This window comes from Thunnus albacares, chromosome 13, assembly GCF_914725855.1.
Source record: "Thunnus albacares chromosome 13, fThuAlb1.1, whole genome shotgun sequence".
NCBI classification, from domain to species: Eukaryota; Metazoa; Chordata; class Actinopteri; order Scombriformes; family Scombridae; genus Thunnus; species Thunnus albacares.
Genome location: NC_058118.1, coordinates 27,481,404 through 27,499,862, shown reverse-complemented (window position 1 = coordinate 27,499,862; position 18,459 = coordinate 27,481,404). Strand labels below are relative to the sequence as shown.

General features: G+C 38.7%; 1 protein-coding gene across 2 annotated transcripts in view; it reads left to right on the top strand.

Moving 5' to 3' along the window:
* Nucleotides 1-17,532, top strand: part of capn5b (calpain 5b) — a 65,277-nt gene extending 47,745 nt beyond the window's left edge. Inside the window, exons 7-14 of one of the 2 annotated variants that reach the window (XM_044369777.1) lie at nt 3,146-3,223; nt 4,229-4,424; nt 4,520-4,642; nt 4,722-4,918; nt 6,381-6,502; nt 6,615-6,665; nt 8,018-8,154; nt 9,762-17,532. In XM_044369777.1, the coding sequence (XP_044225712.1) occupies nt 3,146-3,223; nt 4,229-4,424; nt 4,520-4,642; nt 4,722-4,918; nt 6,381-6,502; nt 6,615-6,665; nt 8,018-8,154; nt 9,762-9,944 (1,087 nt within the window). In that variant the 3' untranslated portion in view covers nt 9,945-17,532. The remainder of the gene's footprint in view (nt 1-3,145; nt 3,224-4,228; nt 4,425-4,519; nt 4,643-4,721; nt 4,919-6,380; nt 6,503-6,614; nt 6,666-8,017; nt 8,155-9,761) is intronic. The other variant, XM_044369778.1, reaches the window with a different exon arrangement.
* Nucleotides 17,533-18,459: the final 927 nt, after the last annotated feature.

Below are 18,459 nucleotides of genomic sequence, written 5' to 3'. Positions count from 1 at the left end.
TTTGCAGTGGGCCACACAACGCAGAAACCTGAAGCTAAAAACTTTTTCTGCTTATTTGAAGGAATGGGCGCCATCAATGGGTCTTGTATCCATTTCCTATAATACATCCCAACAAGTCCTCCAAAATAAATGACCAAATACTTCGTTTGACCATGTGCAATATAATTTGTCTGTTTTTTCCAAAACTGTTACAAATCACTGTTAAAAAATAATGATGCTTTATGATGTGACAACACTGTGGTTAAGGTCTGGTTAGGTTTAGACACAAAAACTTGGTTAGGTTTAGGGAAAGATCATAGTTTGGGTTAAAATGATCACTTTGTTCAAGTCAGCAAAACATGTGGTGTTAAAGTTACCAGTTAATTAAAGTTAGTCGTCATCATGACTATAATAATAAGCAGAGGGTTTAGGTTGTAATTACAGTTAAAAACAGACCCTTGCAGTTAGAAACGGGAAACAAACAGCGGTCCACTGTTGGGTTACTTTTATATACATCATCTGAACTGCGCTGCTGCTCCGGGTCATAATTACTACGACCGCTAGATGTCACTCCAATGTAACCATATGTCATTTTTGGGCAACTGACATTAAGACCTGATGTGTTGTTTTTCTTAAATGTTCCTCAAACATCCATGCTATAAAACAATTAAAAATGTGTCTCATGGGCTACGTTCAGACTGCAGGCAAAAGTGGCCTAAATCCGATTTGTTTTGCTCATATGTGACTCAGATCTGTGCGAACAGCACAAATCACATGGAATCAATTTTCAATTCTTTTTTTTTTTTTTTTGCAATGCGACCTCAGTCTGAACAATCATATTGGATTTCATGCGACTTTTACTTCACCCGCCTGAGCTGAGTGTCTTGCCCCGAGAGTCTCGTGGAGAGGTGCCGACAGATGTAGTTAAAAGTACCCGATCCCACCACTCCTGGCTCCAACTTTACATCCATACACACCTCCGTACAGAAGTAACCGTTCCTCCACAAAAAGCCATAATTAAATTTTGGTTCTTTTTCTCCTCATGCTCTTCCATGTTATCATCTGCTCACGAATTCACTGGCTTATAAATGAGACCGTAAACACTGAGGCCTCCATGTTTACTTCTGTATGACAGCGTATACGGGTGATGTTTTTGTTATTGTTCTTTTGCGCGTGTGGGTCAGTTCAGGACTGTGACCAGTTCACACTGGAATCTGATATTGACCACATTTAAAAAATACTGTGAACAACCATATAAAAAAATCGGATCTGAGCAATAAATCTGAATTGAGCACTAAAGATCGCAGTGTGAACGTAGCCATGGAGGCTCATTTAGCCTTCTTCATCCATCTGTCCTGATATTGCACCGTGATTTAGGTGAGTCAGACGAGGAACATTTCCAGAGCAACACAAACAACATAGTCGTCCTTTTATATGTGACCTTGTTATGACTTGTACCAATTTAACTAATTTAATTTTTAAAATGTCCATGTGCACTGGTCCTGTTTGTCTCTAAAAATTGGACACACCGGTTTCTATGGGATTGCATGTCATGTGACGACCAATCCACATATGACAAGAAAGCTGCACTATGGGAAATGTATAGCTGATGAAAAATGTTGATGCAATCAAAGTAATGGGCCACGGAGCGAACAAGAATGACTGAATTCAGCTTTGTTGGAGCGTTGCTTGTATGTAGAGAACGATATCAGACAGTGCAGTCCAGCTCAGATATCATTTTCCCCGGGACACTCCCAGAACAGGCGGACCAAAATTGAGCTGACTGACCCTTCAATTCAAAATGTCTGAGTGAATCAGAATGACTGGTTTGTGCAAGTAGCTGCTCCATCAGGTGGATAAACCTGTCTTCTCTCCCTAGAAAAAAAAAAAAGTGTTTCATTCCAGGTTTACTTTCTGCATTACTCCTCCATTTCTGCACACGCTTCACCTCTTAGGGGAATAGATAAACCTGAGATAAAGTTGCTCCCTCGACATCTTTGAATCGTTAGCATCCAGACTCACGTGAAACAAACAGGGAGGTGGTAAAACCCGATCATAATGGAATCTGAATCACTGATAAGCGAAAGAGAAAGACTTTATTAAAGAGACGTGAGTTATCAATCCTCTTTCTTAATCATTCGCTCCCTCTGACTGAATAATTTATTCATGGTTTGATAAAAACCTGTTACTGTAAATGGAGTCTGAAAGACTGTTTGAGATGTGGACGTTTGTCAGTGAATTATAAACACTAATACATCCAGTAAATGTCTGTGTTTCCCCTGAGCAGTAAATACAGAATAGCCCTTGATGTAACAAATACACATACATAAGTTTGACTCGTTAACATAAGAGTGCTTACGAGGGATAGACGCAAAATACAGTGATTGAGAATTCAGTTTTACAATTATTATGATTATTAAAAGATTCACAGCTAAATGTCCTACTATTAATATCTATGATCTCCTACTAAGAGGATTATATCTGTTTAAAGCATATGGCGAGGGATTTTCTATATGTTTCATATTGCCAACAAATCTCATGTGCAGAGCCAAACCAACAATTAAAGTATTGTGTGTGTATCCAAAGTCTGATATATCTTATTGCTGTGTGCTGTAGACCTCCGTTGTTGTCCAAAAACTATTAAAAACACATCAGTGAGCCACACTGCTGCACCGGGGGGTAGTTTTTTTTTTATAAACGGCTCTAAAGACTAATAACAGTTAGGATCAGGTTTTCAGTCTCCGGAGAGTAGTTATGTGTACGGCAGACATCACTGAGCATGTGCGGTGACGTGGTTCCGTTTACGGTGCTTCATTACCTTGTTGTGCTACGTAACACAACCTCTTCACTTCTGCACTGTACACTGTAAGAACTTAAGTACAAAGTCAAGAGTTCTGATAAATATCCTTCATCTTTACTTTTACTATATAGATACAGTATATAATAGATACAGTTTTCTAAAATATATAAAAAAATGTAAGTGTACATATGAGATATACAGTATATGATAGTTTTTTTTTCCACTTTGCTGTAAGTAGTCACTTTTTTACTCTTTAAGTTGGTACTTTAGAGCATCCTTAAATGTAAGTGTGATAAATATGGGCCCTGGTTCTCTCTGCAGTCGATGTAAATAAAGTGTTTGCTCTCATGTCTTTGTTCGCTGCAGTTCGGAGGAATGGAACAAAGTGAGCAAGAGTGAAAGAGAAAAGCTGGGCGTCACCGTGCAGGACGATGGCGAGTTCTGGTGAGAACCATAAATGTACTAACAACTGTTGTTCCCTTCCTTTAGACTGATTTATCGTAGCTTTGATGTCATGGTAACAGTGTATAAAGGTTTGATTGCATTTCAATGATTGCATTAACTGTGTAGAGCACCTGAACTGATGCTAATGTGACATTTTGGGCAGATTTTACACAGATACTACACAGACAAGTGCAAATCCATAAAACATACACAAGAAATACACCATTAACTTGTAAAGCTAATAATACAACAATATAAACACTGAAAAAAGAAGAAGATTAGACCAAAGAAGAAACAAGACAATTAAAAGTAGGCATCATGATCATTTTGAGAAATATGCTTGGTGAGATTTAGATGAGAAGATCAATACCACTCTCAAGTTTGTTTGTGTAATATAAAGCCACTTAGCAGCTGGTTATCTTAGCTTAGCATACAGACTGGAAACAGGAGTAAACAGCCAGAGTGGCTCTGTCCAAAGCATATTTAAAACTCACTAATAAACACATATATGCATGTAAAACAACAGTTTGTGGTTTTACAGGAAGTTAGGTTCTGGACTATTTCTCGGCTAGGCAGTCATCTCCTTAATGTGTTAATTAGTAAACTTTAGAGATGCTGGGAGATGAATTGTTATCTGTGTGCTAAGCAAAGATAATATGCTGCTGGCTGTAGATTCATATTTAACGGACAAATATGAACATGTTGTTGATCTTCTCATCTAACAGCAAGAGAGTGAATGAGCTTATTTCCTAAAATGTTGAACTATTTCTTTAAAGAGGCTTTTCCACATTAACATGAATACAGTTTGTGGAGAAACACCTAATGTTTGTAGATTTTTGAATCCCAGTCTCCCTTTAACATGTAACCCTTTCCTCTGTTCCTGGTCTCATTTCCTCTATTTTTTTTTTTACCGGTTGAAGGTCTTCTTCTTTTAAGATTTTCCCTCTAGTCGGTATCCACTCTTTCCGGTCTCTTCTCTCCTCTCCTTTTCCCGCCCACCTGCAGGATGACGTTCGACGACTTCTGCCAGTACTTCACCGACCTGATCCTGTGCCGCCTCATCAACACCTCCTACCTGAGCATCCACAAAACCTGGGAGGAGGAGGTGATGAGAGGCTCCTGGATCCACCGCCAAGACCCCCTCCGCAACCGATCTGGAGGCTGCATCAATCACAAGACCACCTTCCTGCAGAACCCTCAGGTGGGTCGAGGTAGTGACTGTGTTCATGTGCGTGATAGAGAGGTGTGTAAGCAGTGTCGGAGCGTGACTTGGTGTCCCTGTTTCCTTTTTCACAGTACGTGTTTGATGTGAAGAAGGTGGAGGACGAGGTGCTGATCTGCTTACAGCAGAAAGAAAAGAGAGCCACGCCCAAAGAGGGAAAAGGAGAAAACCTCGCCATAGGCTTCGATATTCACCGGGTAGAAACACACACAAAAACATACATATACACGAATGAGTGACCTCAGATGTCTTCTGTAACGTTTCCTCGTCCCGTAGGTGGAGCTAAATCGGAAGTACCGTATGCATTCAGCCCAGCAGAAAGTAGCGGGCTCCATCTACATCAACTCGCGCTGCGTCTTCCTCAGGAAGGAGCTGAAAGAGGGCCGTTACGTCATCATTCCCACAACCTTTGACCCCGGGCAGCAGGGTGACTTCCTGCTCCGTGTCTTCACTGATGTGCCTTCAGACTGCAAGTAAATCTGTTATCTGTAACCAGTCATGTCCATCACATGTGATGTTGCACCAGTGAACACGTGTTGTTACATACATTAATCTGCCAATTATATTCTCCATTCATTGTTTTTCTCTGTAAGATCCAGTCAGAAAATAGTGAAAAAGACCCGGCATAATTTCCCAGAGTCAAAGGTGATATTAAGATGCATACCGCATAACCACAACTGCAGACCTTTGTTGCATGTCCTGCCCCTCGCTGTCCCCGTTTCCTGTCTCTCTGCACCTTAAGCTGTCAAAAAACAGCCAGAACACCAAATAAAAAAGTGCATCAAGTGCATTATCAAATGTTTTACAACCAATTTAGCACTTTAAAATGTGTTAAGTCCAGTAGTTAGACTTGTAGCCTGCCTTTCAACAAGTCACAATGCTAGCAAGTGAACACAGAAGATTTACTTATGTCAGTACATTATATTTGTGCAGGGTGCTGAGCTCAACAACCTGTTTCAGGCTTTTCTCTCATGACTGGCAAAGTTTTGCAGCATTTACTACTAATAGAGGGGGTCAGTGAGCCAATAAATCTACAAAGATTTATGGCAAGTGGAATCACGTAATGTGCAAACTCTTTTACATTGCGGGTTGTTAGTGCTTCTGCAAACTGATAGACCATTCTTTAAATAAAGTACATGACAGGGAGCAGTATTACATGGTAGGAAATTGACTTTGTTGTTGATTGAAGGCTTTGTCTACCTTTATAGTGGCATCCACGTTGTAATATGAGAGGAGACGAGGTAATTGTTGTAGTAGAAATGTTTTTTTCTTTGATTGAGAACATTTTTGTGAAAACCACATTGTTCTAAATGCTCGTTGTGTCATGTGATGGACTCGTCGGATGGTCGGTTGATTCAACAGTAACACAGTTTATAAGGCAAGTTTATTTGTAGAGCACATTTCAACAACAAGGCAATTCAAAGTGCTTTACATAGAGCATAAAAAGGCATTAAAACAGAATATAAAAGCAATTAAAAAGTGTTACATTTGGAAATAAAAAAAGAAGCTAAAAAGGGAATAAGACAGATAAAAACAAGAGAATAAAAGTAACAGTGCAGTGTAAAATATTAACCTTTATGTGGTTTAATGAAAGGCAAACAGAAAAGAGACAACTTTTGTATTTTTGTGTGTCATTCTCAAACAAACTCTAAATGTTTTTTAAAAAATTCTGCTTCAGCTAAATGTGAAAAAATGTGTAATTTGTCCTAATAAACAAAAAAGTAAAGGTACAATAGTGTAGAAAGCTAATAGCTAACCGTATTATAACCTTATACTAAACTGATAAACTAATTAATCATGTTTCGTTGAAATGTGGGCATAATGTATTACATACTGTAACTAGATGTTGTATGTCATACTCCTCTCTCTACCCATGTTTCAGTCCACTTAGCTTTAACACTTCTCTAACAATCATGTGGACTCTTCATCTCCCAGAGAGCTGTCTCTGGATGAGCCTCCTCAGACGTGTTGGACAGGGATGTGTGGCTACCCTCAGCTGGTCACTCAGGTCCATGTGATGACTGCTGAGGGTCTGCAGGGCCAGGACTCAAACGGAGGTAGGACCACGATACCTAGCTGTATCTCAGCATGTCTTTGACTGTGTATTTGCATGTTGATTATCATGTTCCTGTGTTGAAAAGCGCTGTAAACTCCTATAAACACCCACAGAGCTTCACTGCCTCAATCCCAATAAGAAAAGACTCCAGAACAAAACACAAGGTACCACAGCACCATCTGCTGAAACTAAATGCATTTAGTTTAGTGATTTAGCTTTAGCCTGCATATACAGTAGTAGTTTCTCCCTTAAATCTCTTCCAGTGTGTGCAAAAACTGTTGTAACATTTACAACTCACTCAGCTTTAAAGCCACTACGTGTAGATGTTTTTGTTATTATATTGAAATGTAAGGCTAACCTTTTATATGTATAGCACTTTTCAAAGCAACATTACAAAGTGCTTCATAAAAACAAATAAAATCAAACAAAAAACCCAAAAATATAGCAAAAACAATAATAGAAAGTAGAAGTTTACAGTGACATGGAGTATAAGGACCAATTAGCGCAGAAATGCAAGTTTCTAAAAATGAATTTTTAGTAGAGATTTAAAGGAAGTCACTGAGGTAGCAAGACAAATTTCAACAGGAGGACTCCAAAGTTTCAAAGATTATAGCATCTTTCAAATTATTCTGATGCCAAAAAAAGAGACAATCCAGATGAAACCTCTGCAGTCTGTTTTCAGTCCGTGTCCCCGTTCATATCCTTCACATAGTGGCTTTAATTTGATTTACTGTTGCTGAGCGAGCAGGTTGTGGGTTTGTTACAGAATTGATGACTTGTAGTGAAGGTGAAGAGTTTGGTTTCCAAAATGAGATAAATGTTGATAAATGAGAAAGAAACAAAAACTCCTTCAAACTGTTTATCACTTGTACTCAATTAATTAACGACATTTCGTTTCTCAGACATTGATCAGGTTAAATTCATAGACAAACAGCAACTCGACCATGTAAACAGAGCTCAGGGGAAATAACAACAGTCGGAGGGAACTAGCAGCTTCTCCCTGGCGCCCATACAAAATAAGGTCAATGAGCTCTTCTAATTACAAACAACAGCCCTACTGAGCTTTTCCAATTGAAACAGGAATATTACACCAAAAAATATATAGAGTACAAGTGATGACCAGTGTGCAGGATTTTTATGTTCTTTTTTAGAGTTTTTGATTGGACGCAGCTGTCTAGACACTCATATACAGAATTTTGTTGTAATTTTTACAAAATGAGACTGAAAAAATATAAACATATCCTACAATATGATCAACAGCAAAGGTTTAAGTATATATATTTTTTTAAATATATATTTTTTTAAAATATTGACTAAAAATATGTGCAGACTTGATCCTCCGTATTTTGTCGACACTAAATGACAGACGACTTCCAAAGTACAGCGCACTGCTCTGGAAACAAACTCTTCACCTAATCAACCCAAATAATCAGTAAACAAACCACATACATGCATATTAATCACAGTGTCCATTATCAACACAATATACTGATTAAAAACTTTTTTTTCCCCACAGCTGTCGATCCATACATGATCATCACCTGTGAAGGAGAGAGGGTTCGTTCACCGGTTCATAAGGACACACGGTGCCCAAACTTTGACATCAAAGGCCTGTTCTACCGCAAGAAACCCAAGGAAGGCATCCACATCGAGGTGAGCTGTCACTCTCTGTGGGACAACACGCTGACAGTTAGCTGAATGTTCATGTCGGCTGCAACCAGCGACCAAAATGTAGCAGATCAGATCCTGTGAATGGTCGCTATCGGGCATCACAGAAGACGAAAACCTGTTTCCAGAAGCATGTTTAATTGTGTGATGCAAAAGTTTAAAACACTGTCAATAAAATAAACTTAACAGATGTCTTTTCCCCATATCACCTAAACCAGCAACTAAAATTTAAAGAGGTAAATACCTGACTGTCAAATCAAATGAATTCAGTACAATTCAAAAACTTTTTGACAATATTTATTGTCACGTAACATAGAACTGAACATATATGTATGACTGCTGATATGTTTAATGTAATAATAATAATCTCATCTACTAAATAAAGTAGGGCTGCATTTGAAAATAAGAGAAAATAAATCAAATGTTTAAATAAAGTGCTTAACTTCAGAAGAATAAAATAAAGGGAGGAAAAGCTTGAATTTCCCCTTTTCTGTTTCACATCTTGACTTTCTCTCCCTTTCTCATCTCACTCGTCTTTATCCCAACCTTCTCCGTCTACCGTAAAGAATACAAAAGCTGCACCAGTTAAATCAGACGCACCCCGTCAAGTTTTAATTCATAAATCTTTTTCCCAACCTTCACCATCTACCGTAAAGACTACAAAAGCTGCACCAGTTAAATCAGAAGCGCCCCTTGAGGTTTTAAATAATAACCTTCTGTCTTGGCTGTAGGTCTGGGTCCATATGGGACAGCTTCTGGGTCCGGACCAGGACCGTGGTCCGCCAGTTAGTGACCCCTGACCTAAACCCTTCTCAGCCATGGGTCTCCTTTAGTAGTTAGTGAAAGAGTTATGATTGATGCAGAAGCTGACATCAGGGAGGAAGTATATGAATCTACAGCATGCTCTTTCTGTTTTTTATATTTCTCAGCTCTCGATCCCCAACACCATATTTCTCACCTTCCTTTTCCATCCTATTTCCCTTCATTATCTCCGTGTGCATGACTGTGTCACATGAGAGCGAGGCGACCACGGAAATGTGCTGAACATCCGTAACCGATCAATTACAGGCTCAATATCAGGCGATATGTGTAAGCGAGTGTACTTGTGAATGGATTATCATCGGTAATATATATTGTTGTGTTTACTCAATCAGACCTGTGAAATTTGGATCATGGTGAACGGAGGCAGAAATGTGCATGTAATTACTTCAAAGCTCAGACTGAACCCTTTTTATTTTCTCCAACTGTTTTTATGTTCTGAACTCAACATTTTTTAGATTTTCTATATCTTTTAAAATCAAATTTAAAAGGTTTTTGTAAGATAGTTCTTTTTGAAGTGTGCTTTATGTTTAAGGATTATCATTATCTCTTACTTATTGCTTTACTTTGAACTCTTATACATCAGCACTTCCTCTCATCCTCAGTCTCTCTGTTCTTCTTGGTGTCACCGCCCTCTATCAAGTTTTAATTTCTCCTGTGGTTTCTCTTTTGTAACAGCTTATTGCCTTTTTGTCTTTTCTCTCCTCTCTCTTTTCTTACGTGCCCTTTTTTCGCTTTCGGATCTCTGCCTTCCTCCCACGAGCGGCGAACAGATCTACAACAAGAACATGATAGTGGACACCTTCCTGGGTCAGGTGATCATGTTCAGCGACCCCAACGAGCGGCAGGAGCAGCACACGCTTCACCTCCGCGACAAGGGCAGTCGCCAGGACAACGACCTCCCGGGCACGCTCACTGTGCGCCTCATCACCTCGACCACGCTCACCAACATCTAACGCGATCGTTAGGATTATAATGATCGACGCTCAAGGTGGCGTTCAATCGTGCCCGCTGTTATTTTCAACAATCACCAACCGTAGCGGGAGCTCACTGTGTCTTTTTTCTGCCGCTTGCACTCTCTTTGTGTCTTTTTCCCTGTTTTCCTTTGCTTCAGCATTTAGATTGAGTTAGTTTTTGAAAGCCTTTACTAATATTTATGGATGGAAGGTATCCATAGACAATATTTGGGGTTCGTATTGAATATCTTTGAACACATTCCTGCCAAAACTGTCCATAATCCAGTGTTTGCTTCAGATATTTGTTCTTAGGGTACGTTTCATCGCAGGTTTTGTAGCCAGAATCTCCATCAAATCAGCAGTGGACGACATCAACTGAGCTACAAACTGAATTTTAACAAAAGGACAATATTGGCCTGAAAAGTTTTATCAAATGAGTACATCGGTCTGACCCTACTCTACAAACCTCTTTTCTTTTTTTTTTTTTTAAATTCTGCACATTGTTATATTCAAACACATACACTTATATAACACACACATAATACATATGCAGAAATTTCTGCATTCTCCATGCATGTGCCAATGTTTCCAAGGGCTATGCATTGCCTTAAGGCTGAGTCTGTCTCTCCACCTTGAGGAGGCGGGGGGTTTTGTTAAATACTCGCCGTGTTTATCTTCTCTATCAGCTGTCCTCAGTGTTAGCACGGCCTCCACTCTTGTTCCTTAAAATCTACATTACTCCCCGCTTTTTGCATAGTTTCTATCTTCTCTATATTGACATGATGTATACTCTTTCTTTTTCTTTTTCTTTTTTTTTTTTTATCTGTGGATATCAGTCGGCCCACCAAGACACCTCAAGTCTTCACCAGTTTGCCGGTGCTTTGGAGAGCATGCAGCACTGTCTGTCACTTTTTACTGTGGACTTTACAAAAAAACGAAAGCCAACAGCAGCTATTCTCTCCCTCTACTGAGAGCTTTTCTGTGATGTTCTGTGAGTGTGCACATGTGTGAAATCTTGCCTCCCGTCTTCCATCACTAGTACCATTTCAAAAACTCCCCGAGACGCTTTCTGCCGGTTGCTATGGACGATTTCCAAACTGCATGGCTTGAAAAGACAAAACTCTTTGCCTGTGCTGCACATCTCTCCAGTCGTAGCTTAACAGCCGGTGCTTTTGATAGTGTTACCCTTCCTCCGTTGATCCTCCCATGTACACAACTTCCCAGTCTAGTGGAGTGCAAAGATTCACCCTGACATAATCAAGTGCTTTATGGGACCAAAGATGAGCCAGGCCCTTCGCTCTCTTAGTCCCTTTCGTACCGGCCTGGCCTGGCCCCAAGCCTAGCTACAAACCACCACCCCCTGTGCCACATCATCTCTTAACGGCAACACCACTGCCTGATGCTTCCTCTGACTTGAGCCTCTTGGCCCAGGCCAAAGGCTCATGCCACGTGACCCTGGGAGACAGCAGCTGTGCTTCTGCTGTTGGCACAGGAAAGGCATGTGTGTGTCTGTGTGTGTGTGTGTGTCTGTGTGTGTGTGTGTGTGAGAGAGAGAGAGAGAGTGTGTGTGTCCTGCTAGTTCCAGTGCTGCTTTGAATGGGAGTATCTGGGAGCGCTTGTATGAATGTATATCTGTTAATCTGCGTCGTACCTGAAAGAAAACAATTTGTGAGGAAAGGTGTGAACCGAACAGAGAAGAAACACACACCTTGCACTTTATTTAGTTTTAATGGGGGGCAGCAAAGACCCTCAAAGGTGACAGGAAGAGGAGGGAGAGCAGAGGAAACGCCCTGCCAAACAACCTGTGCCATCGCCTCGGGTCCTGGCTTTGCCTCCACAGCAGGAAAGCAACATGGAAACATGGGATGAACTGTTCAGTGCTTTCAGGGGGATTTTAGAGGCTTTTCCATATTGAACCAACACTGGTACAATCTATCTCTGATGGCATTTCTCGCGAAGATCATGTGGCCATCCGATTTGACCTTCGAGCACCTAGCGGGGCTTTTTGTGACAGAAGCTCAGACAGAAAAATCACAACCTGTTCTTGTTTATTCAAAAGTGCAATATAATTGCAGAGACTTTTCATTCCAAGTTAAATTAACTTTTGGGTATGTCTTAGTCTTTTTTGTCTGTGTTTTAATAAGAATTAAAACTGTAATTTAAAGTCATTATCAAGAGATTTCCTTTGAATGTAAAACAAACAGTTAGACAGTCAAACTATTACTCTTCCTGGTTTTTCAGCGCCTTTTGCCATTACTTGAACTGTCACACATGGCATTTAATTGATCACACACTTTGTGTACAGCATCTTTATAAATGTATCTTGCATGGGTTATTTTCCAATATGTCCATGCCTTGTATTGTACTGTTCAATTGTTACTATATATATTTATTCTTTCTATCTCAAAGTCTTGGAAACACTAGTTTTGAGCAATCAGCATGTCGACAGTAACGCACCTCACGTCAGTTTGATCATATCAACAGTTTTGAAACAGTCTTGTAATACAGTGATGCATTCATAACGCCTCTAGCATCAGTGAACATTGTTAACAGCAGTTGTTGACTACTATTTAGGTGCTAATTATCTTCTCTGTGCTCTTTTATGTTGTATTCAGTCGTACAAAGGTACAGAAAATGAAGGTTTGGTAATGTGACAAGACTGAATTTGTAAAATGTTTGCTTGCAGACAGCTAGTGTTAGAAACTGTGGTGCCAACAGTCTGAAGCGAGAGATGAGATGTGGGAACATGTGCCTGGATAGCTGCTGGTGCACATTTATAGACCAGATGAGAATAGAAAGAAGCACTTCTTCCTCCCTCGTTAAGTACAGTTGAGGTTTCTTAGTGCAAGGCGCTGAACTCCTAACTGTTCCAGACATAACATAACATAATAATCAGCTATTGTACAGGGCAGCTTCCAGGTGTGACTGCACATGTTTGTGTAACTCTGCCTCTCTAAAACCTCTAATAATCCCTCCACAGGTCAATACTGTGAATATGTTCAAACTCAGCTTTTAATGGCTAACTGAGGGTTGAATAATGGGGTTTATGGTGAGAGGTAATTGGTGCCAAATTGGTAGCTCGCTCCATGGATATGGTTAAACAGACCAGGGAGTAATACTAGCCTCTCACGCATTACCATTACATACGAGTTACAGGGCTAAATGTCTGATTTTCTGCTGATAAATACCTGCCAATCTCTGAAAACCTCATAATCATGACGATAAATTAATTTATACTGTATAGCACCTTTCAAAAACAAAGAATGAAAAGTAAATAAAATCCAATACATAAAAGAAGATCAAATAATCAATAACAATATTAAACACCATCAGAAGTTCGCTTAACAACATTTACCGCTGTTCTGAAGGTATTTCTAGAAACCTTAGTCGCCTCAACCATCAGGATGATGCATGTAAAGATGATTTTTTTTATCAGTTTCTCCAGTTGCGACTCTGTTTCCAAATCCAAATAAGCCGTACGTGTCATATTTCTTTGCTTAATTTGTACCTGAACCAAACCTTAAGAACTTAACAATCACATATTTTGTGTATAGTTGATGTTGCTTCCTATTATCTTATATTTTCAAACAAAATAACAAAACAAAAAGAGCGAGGAGATTGTCATTTTCATCTTCCTGGATTAGAAAATATAGTTGCGACTTTAATCATGCGGTGAACAGAATATTTTTTCATCCAGATGATTTGAAGAGTCTTTGAGGATTCAGGAAATACCTTCAGAGCAGTGGTAAGTGTTTTTAAAAATTGCCAGATATTTATTTCAGTGGATCTCTGAATGGATGCTGAATGTAACGGTAAATCATGAATTTAGGATTTCCTTGCAATGCTCCACTCTTCTCTGTAACCCAGATTTAATTATAACAAATAGATAAACCATATCGGGCCTTATTTTACCCATATAGACTCCTCTCTCGTAGCCCCAATCATCAGCCCATTTAGATTATGTCGACACTCATGTGGGATCTGAGGATGATTGCTAACATGTAGCATCCATCCATTAGTGACCCACATGGGTAGACACATTGAACCTCCATTTGGATGCTAAAATTGCGGTTCATAAAAATTACATGAGTACATAAATTTGTTAAAAACAAAATTCACCAAACCATGTTGGGTTAATACCGACATGTTACATCACAATTTACAGGATATTCTGTATGTATACATATGTAAATGCTGATTTGACTGTCAATAAAGCAGTTAATAACGACACTAACGACAAAATATGTCTTTCAGCTAATAACTGCTCTGTGGTACATTCATGAATGCCAGTTCAAACCTAATGTCTAATTTCAATCTGTGTTTAAAGTAATATTTCCGTCATTGTAATAGCTGTGAATCAATGTTCAACAATTATTAATGGCAGTAGACACTGTTTCTTCTTAGCCATGTAAATTAGTGTGAGTTTTATTTTAATACAGAGATCATAGTAACACAGACACATATGATGAAGCCGGATGTGTCATGGCACAGTGTTAATGAGCCGTTTATCAAGCATTAATTACTGAAATAAATACATTTATATTCAATACAGCTGGGAGATAATTTGACTTTTAGCTGTTTGTAGCAATTATTGTAGAAAGTCACTATTATTTTGATAGTGGTGTAAAGTTTAACAGAATAGTTCCATATTTTGGGAAGTTCTCTTACTTTCCGAGAGTTATATAAGAATATTGATACCACTTTCATGTCAGAGCGTTAGATAGGCGGTTATCTTAGCTTAGCATAAAGACTGGAAACAGGGAGAAACAGCTAGCCTGGCTTCGTCCAAAGGTAACGATATCAACCTACCGGCACCTCTGAAGCTCACTGATTAACATATTATATCTTGTTTTGTTTAATCAAAATAAAAAACAACAACAGAAGTCTAAAAGCAGCAGTTTTAGGTTTTACAGTGGGTTATGTACAGACTATTTGTTGGCCAAGCTCTAGGTAGCCACTAGAGGTAGCGGTAGGCAGATATAGTTATATTCAGACAAAGCTAGGCTAGTTGTTTCCCCTGTTTCCAGTCTTTACGCTGAGCTAAGCTGAAAACAGGACTTGAAGCTCTGTGGTGTGAAATTCTTGTTTTTACTCTTTTGGTAACATTTTTGTGAATGAAACTTGCTCACAAACGGAGTGGAACATGTCGCCTTATATTTACATTTTAGGGGCGTTTATTATGCTAATGTTTAAATGTCATGAATGTGCACCTCCTCACGAACAGGTCACATCGTCACAGGCTGGAACAAGAGATTTACGACAAGCTTAGACAGTTAAGAGAGTTTGTTGAATCCGACTTGAAAAACTCTTACGAGTAAACCTCAGAGAAAATAGTTTTAGGATAAAAATATAAAACTGTTCTTGCATGATGCCCAATAACTCAGTTCTGCTGCATCGATTTTGGCTACTGAGTACTCTTTTAACAAATAGACATGAGAGTGGTATCAGTCTTCTTATCTGACTCTTGGCAAGAAAGTAAAAATTGTGCATTTACCCGAATGAAGATCTATTACTTTAAATATGAATTTCATGTCAATTATAAATAAATATAGATATTTATATACAAGTAAAACTGACTTTAGAGACACAAGCTGGTCTGGCAACAATAGATTCTCTGCTCAAGCATCCAAGAGTGAATTAGTACTCATGAATGTGCCATGTTGTTGTTATTTGTTGAATTTTCTTCGACTGATGCCGGTACCATTTTCTACATTAAGGTTTCACATCAGGTTTTCAGCAGCGTGTGTTATTTCTGAACTCCTTATTTCTGTATTTGTACAGATTTGGCACAGAAATATGACAGCTAACACAGCTAACCTGACATCTTTGATATATGTATCAGAGTATTTGGGTTTCAGAGTCACTGTGTCACTCACAATCCTAAATAGTATTAAGAGTAAGGAGCCAAAATAACAGCGTGTCACTCAAATCCTTCTCAAATTCGATAAATGTGAAACCTCATCCAGGCGTTCTTCATGTGCTACAGCAGTGCCAAAAAGACAGGTGGTCTATTGTGAAGGGATGCTATGTAATTGTAGTTTTTTGTACCTTTTTTTTTTGTTTTTTTTTCGTTCTTCTCTACATGTCCTCTTTTGTGTCTGTCTTTGTAATCTCACTGCGTTGCCGTGGTTACTCATTGTAATTGTCGCACATTGTGATTCTTTGCCAAAAGTGTTAAGGCTTTCACTGTTAACCTCCACACACACACACACACACACACACACACACACATACACACATATATATACACACACACACACATACACACATATATATACACACACACACAAACACTCCAGCGACTAGACTGACCAAGGTTGGTTGGAGTGTCAGGACCTTGATGATTAGCATATTGATTTTCTGTATATATTTTCTGCACGGTGATGCCAAAGCAGGTTTTAAGACTACGAAACCATTCGAATGAAGCTGAAATTACTTTTATGTACGAATCCAAAAATACCAGTGCATGTAGCAACCACCCGCTTCAAATCTGCCGGCACCACATTACGAAATCACAGGATTATATATTTTTGGTTCCCGCGAGTGTTGTTGAACATAATCCGCTGTTGCTACTTTGATAAACATACTGTGTGAAGTACAAGGCTTATGTTGCACACTTGCATGCATTAAAACAGTATCCGGTTTTATAATATTGTGTATTCAGTAACTTGCAGTATACAGTATGTATATAAAAGTAGCAGCAATTTCGATTTATCAGTTATTATGGGATCCATGTATTGATGGATGTTATAGAGTATATTCTGTACATTTATTTAAAGGGGGAAAATGTTGTTGCTCACTACCTCTAGTGGTCAGCAAGAGAGGAAATAAGGGAATTACAGACAAAACTGAAAATATGAAGGATCCGGAGAGCTGAAAAATACTTTTTTTGTGAGTGTTTAAGAGGCTTTTTTCCGTCTGACATGGTCGCAGTTGAGCTTCGCTTGCCTGCTGATCTTATGGCCTTGTCAACTCGCATACTGCTGCATGTGTCTAAATTACAAGATATTGGTGATGGAAGTGCAGAGAGACAGCACCAGGTTCTATGTTTATCTGAACGACAGCATTATGTGGACTGTATTGAATTTGACTCAGTTGTACCAGGTCACCGGATACCTTCTGCTTTCTTGTCACTGACGTTTTTATCCGAGATCGAGTCTTGTCCACTCAAGGAATGAGCTTGTGATTCTTCTTGTATTTTTTCTGCTGATATTTATTAACTGGAGACTGGAAATACCTACTGCATGGTGACACTTCTAGAAGATGCTACAGTCTTTATAACAAGTATCTTTTATCTGTATTTTATAACCTTGTTAATTTTATATATCCACTTTACCTTGCGTTCCAAACTGGTATGTTTACTGATAGCTAGGTATCAGTGCGCTTTGCTGTATGTTCTGTACTGTGTGCTTGTCTGTGTGTTCTTTTCAGCTTGAGCTTTCCTTTTTCTTTTTCAATGCGTGTTTGTTGATTTTTGGTTCTCGGTTACACTGTGGTTATTTTATAGCTACAATCTGAAATTATTATTTTTTCTTTTGTATTTAATGTCAACTTGTGGCATGACTTTGAAATAAAACAGGAAAACTTATACTGGGTTTGTCATCATTGTATAGTAATGAGCAGGAAGACTGAGTGGACAATAACATAAACATAAAGAAAAATGTGTCTTATATATAATAAATCCATGCCTGAAGTCTTACTGTAAATAAAGTAAATATATTTGCCTCCTTTGGACACACTGCTAAAATTTCTTCATACATTTTGAAACAAGGATTGTTGATTTTAGACAAAAACAGCTTCACATTTTCAGCCAGCAACCATCACTTTTTCTGGCTGAAATGACAACTGTCATTGCCAGATTTTATCACTTGTAGCTAGGTAACGCTAGCTTCATAAATTGGCTGAAAACGCAGTCTCTGACTTTTTTAATGTTTCCAGCTGACTAGTTTTTAAAATATTGATCCTGTACAAGGGTTTTGAATAAGGACATGATGATTATATACATGATATCCTGCTAAAAGACGGGGGCTAAAGCTAACAGTTTCTGATCCAAAAGACTTGGAAAAGTCATGTTCTTGTGGTAGCATTATTTAGTATTGTAAGGAAAAATGTAACTTCATTCATTTTTTTGGCTGCTTAGCTTACATACTTGTTTGTATTTTCTAACAGTATGTTTCACTTTAAATTTTAAGAGAAAAGACTTTTAGGATGAGGACTAACCGATGTGTTTAGCAAAAGCAACGCTACCCTGGGTATTGCAAACATTTGCTTATTTACACAGGAAACACGGAGCAACATTAGCATTAATTTGGAATCGTCCTTGTGTCTACATGATGAATTTAATTCCAATATTTACTCACCTTTTGGCTCTGTTTTGGTCCCCACCAACTTTTAGAAAAATGGCTTTTTAGCTGCTAAATGTTGCAATTTTTTCACCAGCTAGTAGCAACTTTATCTGTCTGCTGTTTGGTGCTGGGCAGGTAGTGTGCAGTTATCAGTGTTTTTGTTGCTGCTG